The sequence below is a fragment of the Protopterus annectens genome, chromosome 1.part0 (assembly GCF_019279795.1).
Source record: "Protopterus annectens isolate FY-2018-M chromosome 1.part0, PAN1.0, whole genome shotgun sequence".
Taxonomy (NCBI): Eukaryota; Metazoa; Chordata; order Ceratodontiformes; family Protopteridae; genus Protopterus; species Protopterus annectens.
The window spans coordinates 1726658473-1726675296 of NC_056725.1; the positions used below are offsets into that span (position 1 = coordinate 1726658473).

Below are 16824 nucleotides of genomic sequence, written 5' to 3' on the forward strand. Positions count from 1 at the left end.
CTTTTAGTTCTTTGATACATTGCAGCCAACATACAAATCCTTTCTGTTCCCGGGAATTAATAATTTTTCTATATATTTTATGTGGAAAGTTCTTTATGACTATAAAAGGTCTTAAAAGATCAAACCAGATTTTTATATCTATATTTGCATTAATAATTTTCCTAAATGAATCAATGTAATAATTAATCATATGAGTTTTAGTGGGTTTAGTTATGTTATATTGCATACTAATACATAATATGTGTCATGGCAAATTGTTTTTATCTGTTGTTTGAAATTTTTTTTTTTGTAAATCAAATTCATTTATTGATATTACAGTTAGTAATTATTTCCAGTTTGCAGAGGAATTTGGACTTAACCAATCTGAGATCGTTTTAGATATTGATGCTTTTATATTTGATTCTATATCAGGAAAGTTTAATCCTCCCTGTTTCCATGGTCTGATATGATGTATTAAAGCTATTCTGTTGTTTTTGTGAAACCATAAAAATTTTATTAGGCATGAATTTATTTCTTTATGTATATTCCTTTCTGGTAACAGTTGTATTGCCAAGGTTATATATAGGATCTTGGGCAGTAAAACTATTTTTATTAACTGTAGTCTATCTTCAAATGCTAATATTATTTTGTTCCATTTTCCACAGATTTTAATTGTTTTGATGATATCATTGTAGTTTTTTTAGACTAATTCATTATTATCCTTGCATAACTCAATTCCTAGATATTTTATGGTAGATTCTTGTTTCCCTATGATGTGATCCTCCTTAGTCTGCAGTTCTTTTTTTATTTAAAAATAAAAATTTTGATTTTGATTTATTGAAATGGAGTCCTGAAGTCATGTGCAATTTGTCAATTAATATATCTAATTCTTCTAATGTCTCTTTTGTATTAGATAATGTTAGTAATATGTCATAGGAAAATAGCATTACTTTACAATTGTATTGTTCATAAACATCTATTCCTTTGATTTTTATATTGTTACAAATTGAATCTGCCAATATTTCAATAGCCAGAGCAAGTAGAATTGGTGACATGGGATATCCTTGTTTAGTGCCTTTTATTATATGTATAGATTCAGAGGTAAAATGACCTAACTTGACATGCGCTAAATTATTTGTGTATATATATCTATATATATATATATATATATATATATATATATATATATATATATATATTCTTTAGGAGATGAACAAGAGCAATGGATGCAGAAATTTCAGATAGCAAGATAGCATTAGGATTTTGAATAAATAGTCCCAATTTAGGGAATCAATGGTTTTCTCTATATATCAGCCAGTTATGAGTGTTTCTTTATTTTCTTTATTAACATAATCTATAAGAGAAATTATCCTTTTAATATTGTCATGTGTGTGTCTATGATATATAAATCCAGTTTGATCATTATTTATTGTTTTGGATAGTGGCATTTTCATTATGTTAATATTGTCATAAATATCTTATAGTCATTATTTAATAATGATATGGGTCTATATGAGGTACAGAGGTTTGGGGATTTGTTTTCCTTTCCTTTAGGATTGATGTGATTAAGGAATATCTCCTAGAAGGTGGTATTAAAGCCTGTCACTGAATTTGTAATACAGTTTTATGGAAGAGGGGTAGTATCTTTGAAAGTAAAAGTTTGTATATTTCCATAGTTATGCCATCTATACCTGGAGCTTTATTATTTTTACCCTCTTTTATTCTATCCATAATTTCTTTGTAAAATATGGGTGCTTGCAGATCTAGTTTTAATTTTTTGGTATATTTTTTTATATTACAACATTTTTCATCTAGATTTAATTGATCAATATGTATATTTTCTTTTTGGAAATGTTCCATATAGTGATTTCTTTAGGCATCAAAAATGTTGCCTATATCAGACACATTTTTCCCTTTCTTTTCATGGAAGATACTTTTAATGTTATTAGCTTTTGATTGTATTTTGATTCTTGTGGATAAATTATGTAGATATTTGGGGAAGTGGACAAAGTATTAATTTTTAGTTTTCCTAAAGCTAGACTAGTTTTATGTGTTAGAATTTCATTGCATTTCTTGCTTAATACTTCTTTCTTTCTCATCTCCAAATGATTTTGATTTTATTCAGTTTTTACTGACAAAAGTTTGGAGTGTAGATCTAATAATCCAGAATCCCATTCTCTGATTTTTTTATGCCAAGTTAGGGTTTTACCATGTATGTAAGTTTTAACGAGTCTCATACCATTATTTTATTTATCTCTGTGGTGTAATTAATATCTAAGAAGAACTGTAATTCAGATTCTAACCAGGATTTGAACTTTTTAATTTTAGTTATATATGGAATTCTGAAGTTAAAGATCAATGGTTTGTACCCATTTTGCAGTTTTAGTGTCAATGAAGTCTGGTCTGAAAAGGGGCAGGGAGTGATTGAGAAATTAATTATTTTAGAGTGCAAGTCACAGGCAGCAAATATTTTATCCATTCTAGTTTGGGTACCAAATCTGTGATCTTGATGAGAAAACAAAGATTTTTCTTCTTTAAATTTAAAAGCATCTACAAGATGAAATGATTCTACCTACTTGTTTAAAGCTTTTGATACAGCAGATGTATGCAGCGCTCTTTTATTTGTAGTTTCAGAAATATCAAATATACACTTAAAATCTCCTCCTAATATTCAGTTGCCTTTATAATTATTGGAAATTATATCCAAATGTTTTTTAACAGGTCCTGTTCCAATGCCTGGGAACCAGTAAAGATTGGCTAGGGTCCATATTCTGTTGTTATATTTAACTATTACTAATGACGTAAGGCCTTCTTTATCTTCATACTTATAAAAGATTTCTGGGTTAATTGCATTTGTTTTCCATAAAATTGTTACTTCTTTTGTCTTTGTCTTAAAGTGGTTTGTACCAGTATCACATATTCCTTAGGATTATATTTGCAATTGTCATTTGTTTTGAAATGAGTTTCTTGAAGGAAGACAAATTGTGCTTTGTTCAGTTTTAAATATTTCAGTAGATTTGATCTCTTGCTAGGATTGTTTAAGCCATTGGTATTTAAAGATAAAGTTAAATCCATCTTAGGTTATTTAGACAGTGTATTTTTTGTTTTATTGTGAATATTAAACATTTTCCTCTGATAACTATAACATATATGTTTGAGCTTTTAAAGGAAATTATCAGTTTTATACTTTGAGTGTTTACCAATAAAGTAATGTTTTGGTCAGGCATACTAAAAATGTTTTGTGAAATAAATTTAAATTAATAAATGTTAACAAAACTAAGATCTGCACTAGCCATGGAATGAAAATAATTCCTAATCTGATGGATAAACCTAAGTCCATCAGATTATCACTCATACCTTGCCAATACAGAACATCTGTGCTCTCTAAATTGAATTATCATATGGAGAATATTTGTAATAGGAATAAGCAATATTTATATTATTTTGAACAGCTATATTACTATTGCAGATTAGACTGAATTCTAATACAAAATAAATGTCTACTTATTGTATAAGCAATTATTTACATGAAAGATAGATGACAAGCAATTCAGTCATAGTAGAGTAGAATGTATCATATAAAAACCTCAATAAAAGATTATAGCACACAGTTATTTAACATATTCACCCTTATTGATGAGATATTTCAAAACTTATTACTTAATATAAAATAGATGGTAATAATATGTATACCTAATGTTTATAATACAATGTATTTTGCTGGATATATCAGAAGATATATTTCATTGTTTGCCAGCATTTAAGTAATCACTTTGTTTGTTGCTAACTTACTTAAAACATCAAGTCTGTTTTAGGTGAACATTGATGAAAGTTGGTGCATTTTAATTAGCAGTGCATACATCTTCCCTCCATTTCCTGCACATAAGGGTTTTCATATTTGTCATTTCTTATTATACAATGAGTGAAATTATAGGTTAAAAAGAAATTCACTTATTGTGATTAATGATTACAAGCTCCCTTTCCATATTCATAAATTGCCATTTTATGGCATATACTGAAAGTTTTTAGATTTAAATGGCAACATTCTATTTTGTATAATCAGCAAAGGTTAAACTGAGTGATTATTGTCAATTTAATACTATTTGTTCAGAATGTGCTTGCTACATTCTGTGACATGCCTAGTTCAGGCTTCTCTTGTATCCCTTGAAGAACTTTGTCAGTTTGATGTCATGTATAAAACATTAGTTAGCTTGGTAACAGCTTAAGTATTATGTGTGGTCAGGATGGGTTACAAAACCACAATTCATGTTAAAGCAATTATATGACTTGTTATGCACATGGGAAAATCGTCATCTAAAAATGTCATTGTATGCCATAAAATGGCAATTTATGAATATGGAAAGGGAACTTGTAATCATTAATCACAATAAGTGAGTTTGTTGCTTTTATATAACTAAAATTAAAGAGTTCAAACCCTGGTTATTGTCTGAATTACAGTTCTTCTTAGATATTATTTACACCACAGAGATAAATGAAATAATGATATGGGACTCATTAAAAGCTTACATATATGGTAAATCCCTAACTTGGTATAAAAAAGTCAGAGAATTGGATTCTGAATTGTTATATCTACAATCCAAACTTTTCTCAGTAAAAGCTGAAAAAAATCAAAACCATTTGGCGATGAAAAAGAAAGTGGAAGTATTAAACAATTAATACAACAAAATTCTAGCACATAAAACTATTGATCAATTAAATCTAGATGAAAAATGTTCTAATATAAAAAAACAGAAAAATTAAAACTAGATCTGCAAGCACCCATATCCTACAAAGAAATTACAAATACAATAAAAGAGGGTAAATAATAATTTTTCAGGTATATATGGCATAATTATGGAAATATATCAACCTTTTCCTTCAGAGATGCTATCATTCTTCCATAAAACTCTATTAGAAATTCAGTCACAAGGTTTAATAGCACCCTCTTGGAGATATTCCATAATCACACCAATCCTAAAGGAAAACAAATCCCCAAACCTCTGTACCTCATCATATAGTCTATATCATTATTAAATAATGACTATAAGATATTTATGACAATATTGGCTAACAGAATGAAAATACCACTATCCAAAACAATAAATAATGATCAAACTGGATTTATATATCATAGACACACACGTGACAATATTATAAGGATAATTTCTCTTATAGATTATGTTAATAAAGAAAATAAACACTCATAATTGGCTTAGATATAGAAAAAGCCTTTGATTCCCTAAAGTGGGACTATTTATTCAAAATCCTTATGCTAGTTGAATTTCCTGCAACCTTTGTTCATCTCCTAAAGAATATATATACAAATAATTTAGCATTTGTCAAGTTAGGTCCTTTTACCTCTGAATCTATACATATAACAAAAGGCATTAAACAAGGATGTCCCATGTCACCGATTCTATTTGCTCTGGCTATTGAAATATTGGCAGATTCAGTTTGTAACAATATAAAAATCAAATGAATAGATGTTTATGAACAATATAATTCTAAAGTAATGCTATTTGCTGATGACATATTGCTAACATTATCTAATACAAAAGATACATTAGAAGAATTAGATATATTAATTGACAATTTTCACATGACTTCAGGACTCCATTTCAGTAAATCAAAATCAAAATTTTTATTTTTAAATAAAAAAAAGAACTGCAGACTAAGGGGGATCACATCATAGGGAAACAAGAATCTACCTTAAAATATCTAGGAACTGAGTTATGCAAGGATAATAATGAATTAGTCTCAAAAAACTACAATATTATCATCAGTACAATTAAAATCTCTGTGGAAAATGGAACAAAATAATATTAACATTTGAAGATAGACCACAGTTAATAAAAATGGTTTTACTGCCCAAGATCCTATATATAGCCTTGGCAATAAAAGTATTACCAGAAATAATATAGTTAAAGAAATAAATTAATGCCTAAGAACATTGTTATGGTTTCCAAAAAGAAACGGAATAGCTTTAATGCATATTATCAGACCATGGAAACAGGGATGATTAAATTTTTCTGATATGGAAACATATATAAAAGCATCAATATCTCAGATTGGATAAGTCCAAATTACTTTGCAAATTGGAAAGAATTACTAACTGTAATATCAATAAATGAAGTTGATTTAGAAAAAAATTCAAATAACTGATAAAAACAATTTGCCATGGCACATATTAGTATGCAATATAACATAACTAAACCCACTAAAACTCGTATGATTAATTATTACATTGACTCATTCAGGAAAATTATTAATGCAAATATAGATTTAAAAATCTGGTTTGATATTTAACACCATTTATAGTCACAAAGAACTTTCCACATAAAGTATATAGAGAAATTATTAATCCTGGGAACAGAAAGGATTTGTTGGTTGTCTCCAATGTATCAAAGAACTAAAAGTTTTAGATATGCAACTAATAAAAACATACACAATTCCACAACAGGACTGTCTAACTTTACAAGTTATTCTGTTATGTTCACAAGATTTAAGTAGAATAATTAACAATTCTTCACTTAAAGAAATACCTAAATTTACGAAATACATATGTATGAAATCATGTGTAATGACTTTGACGTGGGAAACAGTATTTCAAAATTTTACAAAATATTCATAAACTATAAAACAGCACCCAAAACCTCATATTGGAAATATATAACAAAAGGGCACTCAATACAGTTAACTGAAGATATTAAAACAAATATCTTATTATCGATAAAATATACATCCTTTACACAATACTGGAAAGTTTTTAATTGGAAATGCTTGCACAGAGCATTCTTAACCCCAGGCAGAATCAGTAAAATTAGTTCTTCCATAAAAGGAATATGTTAGAGATGTGAGCAAATACACAGTACAGATTGGAACCACATTTTCTTTGATTGTGTTAAAATTGAGCCATTTTGGAATGGTATTAATAACTTTCTACAAGCTTTATGTAATGAAAAATTTTATTTAACTAAAGCTCTTGTATTATTAAATGTGAATGGAGGTCCTCATTTGAATAGGTCAAACATGTATCTAGTATGGACTATACTTGCAATTTCAAGGAAGTGTATAAGAAGAAGATGGAATACACACACAATACCGACTTTGGAAGACTTTTACAGCCTACTGAAGACCGCAGCATTATTGGAAATTAAAATTAAAGAACTAAAAATTTATCCAAAGCAATTTATCAACAACCCTTGGGGAAAAGTCATATCGTTGATTGACACTATACAATAATTGACCAGACACTCTGATAATGGATTGGACATACTTATAAAGTAGCTGTATACATTAAGATCTGTTATAGTGTCAGGCTAATGTAAATAGTGTACATAGTTATTTAAGATGTTATGTATAAATACTACGGAATTCATTCAAATGTATTTGAAAAAAAATTTGAGAAAAGAGGGACAGAATTGCAGTGCTGCATTTAAATTCCCTTTGACTTACAGAGTGCATTTGTCTGAAGAAGTCTGTTTATATTAATAGACAAAAAGCGCTTTACACTTGGATTTGTTGATTCTTATTTTTTGGCTTATTTTGGATTTTTTTCCATCACAACATTAGTTTTTAAAGGACATTGATTTTATTAAATACTTGTTTGTGGACGCTGGCATTTTTCCTGAGCAGTTTTTCTTGTTTTAAAATCTGGACAGGTGAGAGGTGAGTTACAATGGACACTATCTCTGCTTTCCACACCTCTTGATTAGTTATAAAATACTTCAGATTTTGCAGAAAGTTTAGGAATACTGTTAAAAATTCCCTCCTTAAAGAAGTCAGTACACGTTTTGAGGTAAGCAGTCTAACTGCAGATCTTTGAGGGGCAGCACTTGTGTCTGTATTAGTACTGTTTTGTCAGTATTCATGCTATCCGACCCTTCCCTGTTCAGAGTTGTATTTCATTGTTATGATTACTTTTAACCTGTGGGGTATTTATGATCTCATAGCTGTTAATATTTATGTGTTTACCATTAATTACAAACATCTCACTTGAACTGAATATGATAGAGAGCAGCACTGATTTTATAGGGGGTATGCATCAGTTGATATTGGCATTAGGAGATGTGTGTGTGTGTGTGTGTGTGTGTGTGTGTGTGTGTGTGTGTATATATATATATATATATATGCACACACACACACACACACACACATATATATATATATATATATATATATATATATATATATATATATGCATATATGATAAGAGGATGTTAGAAAAGATTGTGAAGAGAAACTGAAAAGGCAGTTCACACAGGAACAGTGGAAGAATATTTAATTGAAACTAGAACAGAAGCGGCTATTAAAAAAAAAAACGGTAATTAGTTGGGTATGTAAAATATTGTATGATACCTATAGGAATCATTCAGAAGAGGTCAGAAAAGATTAGAGAGTGAGATTAAATATGCAGTTTACAAAGAAACAATGGGAGGATATATGTTTGGCCCGCCAATATGCAGCAAAGTCCAGAAAGTTTAGAATTTTACATAGGTATTTTTATACCCCAAACAGACTTGATTTTTTTTCTCCCTCTGGTAAGTAACAAATCTGGAGGTGTGATAGAAACAAGAGAGGTAACTGGGAACATGTCTTTGAGAGTCTAACGAGTTGGCAGGTTTTAAAAATTCCCTTCAGAGTTCTGTGTCAGGAGTGCTGGGGAGCAAAAGGTTGTAAGCAAGGAAATGATTCTTTTGAGCTGGGATACAAGATATGATTTGCCTGTACACAATAAAGCCTTAGCAAGTTTAATGCTGTTGGCTGCCAAAAAAAAAGCAATTACTAGAAACAAAAGTCTAAGCCAACTGTAACTGAAGTACTGAATATTGTAAAGGAGAAAAAAAATCAACTAGATGAGAGATCTTGAGAAAAGGGAAGGAGAAAACTATGTAGAAATAAATGGAATTTGTTTCAAAAATGCATGTAGAAAAATGTTCGAGTAGAGTAACGTTTATGAGAGGGAAGACCTGAGCAATTTCTGTAATTTTGCATTAAATAATTGTTAAAAGGTAAGAACAGATATATGTAAGGTGCAGTACATGGATGACAAATGTTAATATTTTTGTTTTCTTTTCTATTAATGTATGCTTGCCAAGGAATTAAAGGGCATTCTTTAGGATTAATAAAGTCAGAAGACCTTACAACCGAATCATTGAAATTATAGGGCACCTCTTCATGGCTGTCATCCAACATTGCTGATTTTGCTGTTTATCTTCAGAATTTAGAAAGATTTTTTTTTTCACAAAATCTGTGTGTGTATTTCTGTCTTTGGGTACGACTCTCTCTCTCTCTTTTTTCTCTGTCCACCTCTTTATATACATAGCTTTAGATTATATTTATAAATATCAGTGTAGATAGCATTTGTTATGCACCTCTGAGGAAAAGGGTAGTATTATATTATTTGTTATCCTGCATTTGTAGCAAATGTATTTACTTTTACTACTTTTGCTAATCTGATGCCAAAGTGAATACTACATTATGATATAAATTATAGATTTCTGTGCTGAAATCATTTCAGATATTCGAGATAACTCCTTCAGTCGGTCTCGGAGTTCTAGTGTAACTAGCATTGATAAGGAGTCCAGAGAAGCAATTTCAGCTCTTCATTTCTGTGAAACATTCACACGAAAGAATGACACATCAATATCGCCATGTTTGTGGGTTGGAACAACACTGGGCACAGTACTAGTTATTGCACTGAATCTACCCCAATCTGGAGAGCAGAGGCTTCTTCAACCTGTTATTGTATCTCCCAGTGGTATGTATTTTGAATTGTACAAGGAGCCATGATTGTATTGCTGTTCTATATCTGTTAACAAAGCTTTTTTTCTCCTTTTGAGTTGTATATTATTTTTATTCATCTTACTGAGTAACATTATAACCACCTATTTGAAAGAAGGCATTCTGTAGTTCATTTTTTTAGAATTAGCTTTTTGTGAGGCTAAAATTGTTTTAATATGTAATATATTTTTTTCAGAAAAATTCTTATCAGAGTTTTGCACAAACATTTAAGTTCTTTGAAAGAATCCATGTTGACAATTAAGTGCAACAAATCCCTACCAGAGCACTTAAGTGCTTGGGAGCATGCATTTGTATCAGACTATCTTGTGTAATGATGTGCTTTGTGAAAAAATGTAATATGTGCTAATATATATTTTTGTGTGTATATGAGTGCTTATATCTATATATTTGTACGTGTGTGTCTGTATATCTAAAATAGATAGATATGTAAAGTGTTGACGTGCAGAAGAATCAGTATGAATTACACTGGTTTGTGTATGCCAACAGTATACTTAAATGAAAAGAGTAAATACCCAAAACTACACTAATCATAGAAGGAACTCAGTCAGTCTACTTTTGAGATTGTCAATCCACCCCCCCCCCCCAAAAAAAAAGAAAAGGAAAGGGGAAAAAAAATACTATGACTAGCTTGCGGGTACAATTTGGTACTGTTAAAGGAAATGTTTTTTTTTGTATTTCCATAACATAATGTTTAGGGTTGAGGTTAAGGTTAGCAGGCATGAGTAAGGTTGGGCATGGAGTTTTCATACATACTTTGAGGAAAAAGCAAACTTCATTACTTCACCTTTCATGAATGCTTTTGACAAATTCTGACATTGCAACTATCTGTTGTCAAGCAGTGCATTCAACAAAGTATATTGTAACCACACACATGTGCCATGGATTACACTGAAAGTATTTGGGCAGTGTGCATGTTTGAGAAACAGTTTATTTTATATTTTTATAATCATTATCACCTGATTTTAAGACAATTATAACTGGGACTCCTATTTCAAACAGCTACTGGAACACTAGAAAAAGCTTACAGTAGCTTCATTTACTGTACAGTCAACTGCTTTTTTCAAGCAGCATATCTTACTGTATCATATTAAATCATTTTCACAAGCCAGGTAATTTCATGGCACATCTTATATGTCGAATGTATGTGATCCTTTCACTCATTTAAATTACTGTTAGGAAAATCAGAAGATTAAGGCTTCTTTCTGTACCACTTAATACTACACTGCTGACACTATAGCACAACATTTGGGTTGCTGCACCCACAAGTGTGCAATCCTACTGATGAGACTGTAAGCCAAGGTCTCATCATCCTGAGCTGGTGACAGCTAAAGTGAAAGTAAAAAATCTCATGATATTTATCAGAAAGAGTGGGGGGGGGGGGGGGGTTACTTTATTTTTGCAAATTCTGTATCATACACTTTCTAGTTATATACACCTTAATATTCGTCGCTGATTACTCACCCCATCACTTCAGCCACAACTATATTTTTTTATTTCCAGCATTGTTTCTTAATTGTCCTTTTTTGTTCTACAGTAACTCTTCACATCATCTTTTCCACAGACACCATATTGTCATATATAAAACCTTATCCCATTTATCTGTTTCTGTCTTAATTTGTTCTTTGTATTTCCAAAGCAATATTATGTTCATGTCCATAGTCTCAAATCCTTTCCATTTATAAGTTTTTTAAAATAGTAAACAGGACACATAGCCAATCCAGCTGGAAAAAACAACTACAAAAACCTAGCCAAGCTAGACTTTACACTGTGTCATTCCTTGAACCTTCTTGTAAAAGGATTATGGGATATATGCAAATAACCCCATAAAGACACCAGGTGTTTCAGCTATATGGCGTTTCTCAGTACCAGTGATTTATTTCAATTAATAGAAACTCATACTTGTTTTATAGTCAAACTAAATGTTGTGAAAGTTCTTCAGCTTTACATATGTAGATTATACACCCTTTCTTCAAATGTGTTGTATTTCATTTTATAGGCAGTTTATCCAAAATAAGTCTCTATAACCACTCCACCCCCTCCCCCAAAAAAAATAAAATTTCTTTTGTGTTTGTGTAATTGCATCTTTCACATCCTTTCCTACATTGTCCCATGAAAATGCAAAAAATTTTTCTTTCATAATTTTTTTTGTCCCAACTTTTCCTGTTTTGGCATCATTCAGTCTAGTTTTCCACGTGTTTACCTTCTTTTCATTGTCTTTACCTTCATATTTTCAGTCTTTTTTTCTTTTCTTTTATTTTAATTCTTCCTGTATACAATATTACTTTAAACTATAACATTCCTATTACAGTATTTCATTTTCATCTGCATTTTTTTAGTTCCCCAGATAAGTGCACCAAAGCCAAAAACAAGATTTATAACATTAAGCTCCCCATTTTTATTCATTATGTAGCTTTCCTCTTTTCATCTGATTTAATCTTGAACACCTTAATAGGAAAACAATATATAATAAAAGTATAAAATAGAGTGAAGGGATTTTTGAGAAGCCCTGGCCACATTACTATTTGACATTATTATTACCACCTTGTTTCTTCCCTGAAAATGCTATGCATACTGGGACTAGCTGATCAAGAGATATAGTTAATTAAGTAAGTAAATAAACAAATGCAAGTATGTATTTTCTTTGTAAGGGACCTTTGTGGTCTCTCCAAATGCTGCAGGTGTTTGAAAAGGAACATACCAAAGGGAGCATTGTACTCTATTATTGGCCTGATGCAGGAAGAGAACAGGAGGGTTATAACCTCTTTTTTTCTAGATGCAATGCCATTACTTATAAGATGAGCAATATTAAATGGCCTTCTTACCACTGTGGAGACATTGTGATCGAAGTTAAGGATGCTGTTGACCTGTGTGTCCAGATCTCTCACTACTGACTGTGTGCTTAGGGTATTGTTATTGATGTGTTAGTTTGCAGGAACATCACCCTTGCCAAAGGGGATGGTAATGCATTTTTTTTGCATTAAGTTTAAGACCAAGTCATTAGTCTGTGTAAGACCTTCTTGAAGGATGTTGACACCACTAGGGGTTTCAGTGATTGCTCCCAGTTTGCAGTCATCAGCAGACTTTGTCAGCCACAGTCGATTAGTTTTAGCTTGTACTTCAGACAAGTAGATTCCAAACAGTAGTGGTCTCAGAACCGGTCCCTGTGGAACACCACTGGTTACAGGTCTACTGGAGGAGGTGGAGATGTTCATCGTGTTTCACTGTTGCAGTCATGACTGTAGGGTTCTCCCCTGCCGGCAGGCAGCCCTCGGTCGGCCAGAATCCCAAAGACTGGGTCCGGCGTCGGCTGTTCAGCCATGCTTCCTGACGTCAGAGTGCCAGGAGTACAAAGCTGACAGCCAATGCCATCTTCTCCAGTCTTTCTTGCCGTGCGGTGATAGCAGTTTGCATTTGCTGGTCAGCAGACTCCTGACGAATTTTACTGATATTCTTTGGTCCGAAGACTTTCTTCTCCACTCAAAGCTAAGTACCCCATTGGGGAAACTTTTTTCTTGCTCCACTCCGATGTCAGAAAAAGTTAATAATTGTATTTCATGTGGGAAGCAAATACCTCATAAGGATTTTCATTCTTACTGTATTCCTTTCTTGGGCCCTGACCACGACGTAGCTAGTTGTCGGTTTTGTGCTAGATTCAATCAACGTACAATTAAGCGAAGGTACGATTTTGCTTTTCATTACTTAGGTAGGTGCTTTAACTACAAAATGTCATCGGATACAGTCCCGGCTACCGGAGTTCATAAACGTCGCAAGGATAAAGACAGGCCTACGAGGTCCAAATCGGATGATAACGCACAAGCGGAGCCAGCTTCAGGTTCGGCCCTCGTCAGTGAGGTGCTTTTGCAGCCCCTGTCGTCGGCCATTTCAGAACCGATGGCTGAAATGGACTCTCATGAGGAGCCAACCAGGCCTTTAAATATTTCTGTTGCAGGACCTTTGGACAACACTCCTTCGGATGGGTCCAGAGCCGCTGTGCAGGTACCGGCTTTGAAAGGGTTTTCAGGCCTACTCAGCTACTAATAAAGGCAAAGCCAAAGACAAAGGCAAAGACTCCTTCAAAATCAAAGACTTCTACACAGGCTTCTTCTGAACCGGCTCCCAAGTCACAGAAGCAGTTACTCAAGATGGCGGAGAATTTGATTACTATGATTAGGGGTTCTCATCCCCCTCCAGACAAAAGGCCAAGGCAGGATATTTCTTATGATTCCTCTGATCAGGCTTTTGTTTCCTCAGTTTCTTCCTCTGATCAGGAATATTCTTTCCCTCCTTATGAGGATTCTGATGCTGAAGAATCCATTCCTTCAGCTTCTCCCCCTGAGGATTTCTCTTTTGGGGAAAATGTGCATGAAATGAGGGAACATTTCCACTGGGAAGGACAGGAGTATTCAGAATCCAAGAAAAGGCTGAGGGAATTTCTTCTTCTTCCCCAACATAGACCCCTGGCTATCCCTCCTGTTTTGGATATTGTGGATGATGCCTTTTCGGAAGCTAATTTAACCCCTGACTCTTTTCCTCCTGCTCCTGTGAAACCTGATAGATATTACAGGGTTCCTGATTCCCATCAGTTTTTATACAAGAACCCTTCTGCTGACCCTGAAACCGTTTCCCAGGGTCCTAAGGGAGCTAAGGCCGCTTCTGCCAAAAATCCTACTCCTACTGAAAAGGATTCTCGATCCTTAGAAAGATGGGGCAAAAAAGTGTACACTTCTGCTACTTTGTCCATTAGGGCTTTAAACTGTCAGTTTCATATGTTCAAATACCAGCAGTTTCTATTGTCTGTCTTAAAACAAAAGCTTACTTCCATTTCTGCCTGTGCAGAGGATAAGGAATTACATGATTTATTGCTTGCCACTGAGCAGGTTGGGAAGCATGGTTTACACTGTGGATTTGATGCCTTGGAGGCTTCTTGTAGGGCTGCGGCCTCTGGCACAGTCATTTGGAGACATGCATGGCTAAAGGAACAAAATTTACCTGAACAGGTAAAGGCAAAATTATTGGATGCTCCTGTTCAGCCTAATGTTTTGTTTGGATCAAAAGCTGAAGAGGTGATTAAAAAGATGGAGGATAAGGCGAAATCAATGCAAACAGTTAAAGATTTCTTACAAGTACAGCCTCCTAGATTTAGCAGGAATTGGCCTTCGAAAAATTGGTCCTTTCCCACTTCAGACAGGCCTCAGAGGGGTAGATATAGACGTTCCAGAGGGAGGCCTCAATCACAAGCTGCTTATAGACCAAGACAGTGGACTGCTTCCACCCCTAGGGAAGGAGAGGACAGGTCACAATCTCAAAGGAAACAAACTCAATTACTCCCTCTGTGGGGCTACAGGAATTTCTTCCCTGGAAGCCCCTCTTGGAGGAAAACTCTCTCTTTTTTATCAAAATTGGACTCAAATAACCCAAGATAAATGGGTTTTGGATGTGGTTTTAAGAGGTTACAGATTCCATTTTCATACCTTGCCAAGGCCAAGCGGATGGCCAGACCTTCCAAAACATCAATGGACGGAGGCCTTAAACCAGGTGGAAGATCTTTTGGCTATGAAGGCCATAGAACTGGTTCCTCTTTCAGAAAGGGGAAAAGGGTTTTATTCAAGGCTCTTTCTAGTCCCAAGGAAACAAAACTCATGGAGACCCATTCTCGATCTGTCGATCTTGAACACCTTTCTAGAGATTCCAAAATTCAAGGTGCTTACTCTACAGCAGCTACTTCCAATGCTGTCCAAAATGCATGGATGGTAACTTTGGATTTAAAGGAGGCATATTTGCACATTTCCATCAGGCAGGATTGCAGAAAATACCTCAGGTTCATAGCCGGATCGAGGCACTTTCAATTCTCTGCGCTGCCCTTTGGATTATCTACTGCGCCCAGGGTCTTCACCAAATGCCTGGCTCCAGTAGTAGCTTACTGCAGACTCAAGGGAATACAAATTTACCCTTATCTGGATGATTGTCTAATTCAGGCAGACAGCAAGGATGTCTTACTCCAGCATCTAGAATTTGTACAGAACCTCCTCAAGTTCCTGGGATTCTCTGTAAACATAAAAAAGTCCAATTTGACTCCATCACAACAGATAACTTTTCTGGGTGCTCTTCTAAACAACACAACCCAGATAGCATTTCTGACATCCGAAAAACAATTTACAGCTGGCTTCAACTTCCAAAACCTTGGCAACTTTAACTCCGCTATCTGCAAGGAAATTCCTGCAGGCTTTGGGTTACATGGCCTCCTGGATCCTTCTCGTACCATATGCAAGACTACACATGAGGAAAATACAGTGGTACCTAAAAAGTGTATGGTCTCAGCATTGCTACAGTTTAGACATACTGATCTCCGTCCTTCCTTGCCTTCAAAAGGAATTTCTTTGGTGGTCCAGGGCATGTGCTCTAAACAAAGGGAAACCCTTCCGTCTGCCTCCTGCCACTCAGATTCTAACCACGGACACCTCGGATTATGCTTGGGGAGCCCATTTTTAGGGCAACTGTCTGCAGGGCCTTTGGACAAAGGATCAGAAGCACCTGCATATCAATTTGAAGGAAATGTTAGCCGTTCAGAAAGCTCTATTGGCCTTCAGGAATCTTTTACAACCAGGACAACTACTAATACGGACAAACAACATCACAGTTATGTGGTACATAAACAAGCAAGGGGGATCTCATTCCTACCCCCTGTGCAGACTAGCCATGGATCTATGGAACACAGCTGTAGCTTGCAATCTGGATCTTCAAGCTCAGTTTCTACCAGGGAAACAAAACTTACTGGCAGACAGTCTGAGCAGAAACCTTTCGGATCCACACGAGTGGATGCTGGACACCAAAATATTCAGGATGATAACAGCAGTCTGGGGATGTCCTCACATAGACCTCTTTGCATCCCATCTCAATCATCAACTACAGAATTTCTGCACCAGGACTTTCCACAGAGAAGCTTGGAAAGTGGATGCCCTGTCATTCAGTTGGAGGAACCTCTCAGGATATGCCTTTCCACCTCTTCCTCTTCTTCCACGGGTCTTATTGAAGATAAAACAA

The 16824-nt window shown here is 34.1% G+C and overlaps 1 protein-coding gene across 2 annotated transcripts in view; it reads left to right on the forward strand.

The window, feature by feature from the left end:
• STXBP5 (syntaxin binding protein 5) overlaps positions 1–16824 on the forward strand; it is a 3006986-nt gene that overhangs the window by 2751304 nt on the left and 238858 nt on the right. For both annotated transcript variants that reach the window (XM_044068842.1, XM_044068850.1), the window contains one exon: positions 9500–9739. In XM_044068842.1, the coding sequence (XP_043924777.1) occupies positions 9500–9739 (240 nt within the window). The remainder of the gene's footprint in view (positions 1–9499; positions 9740–16824) is intronic.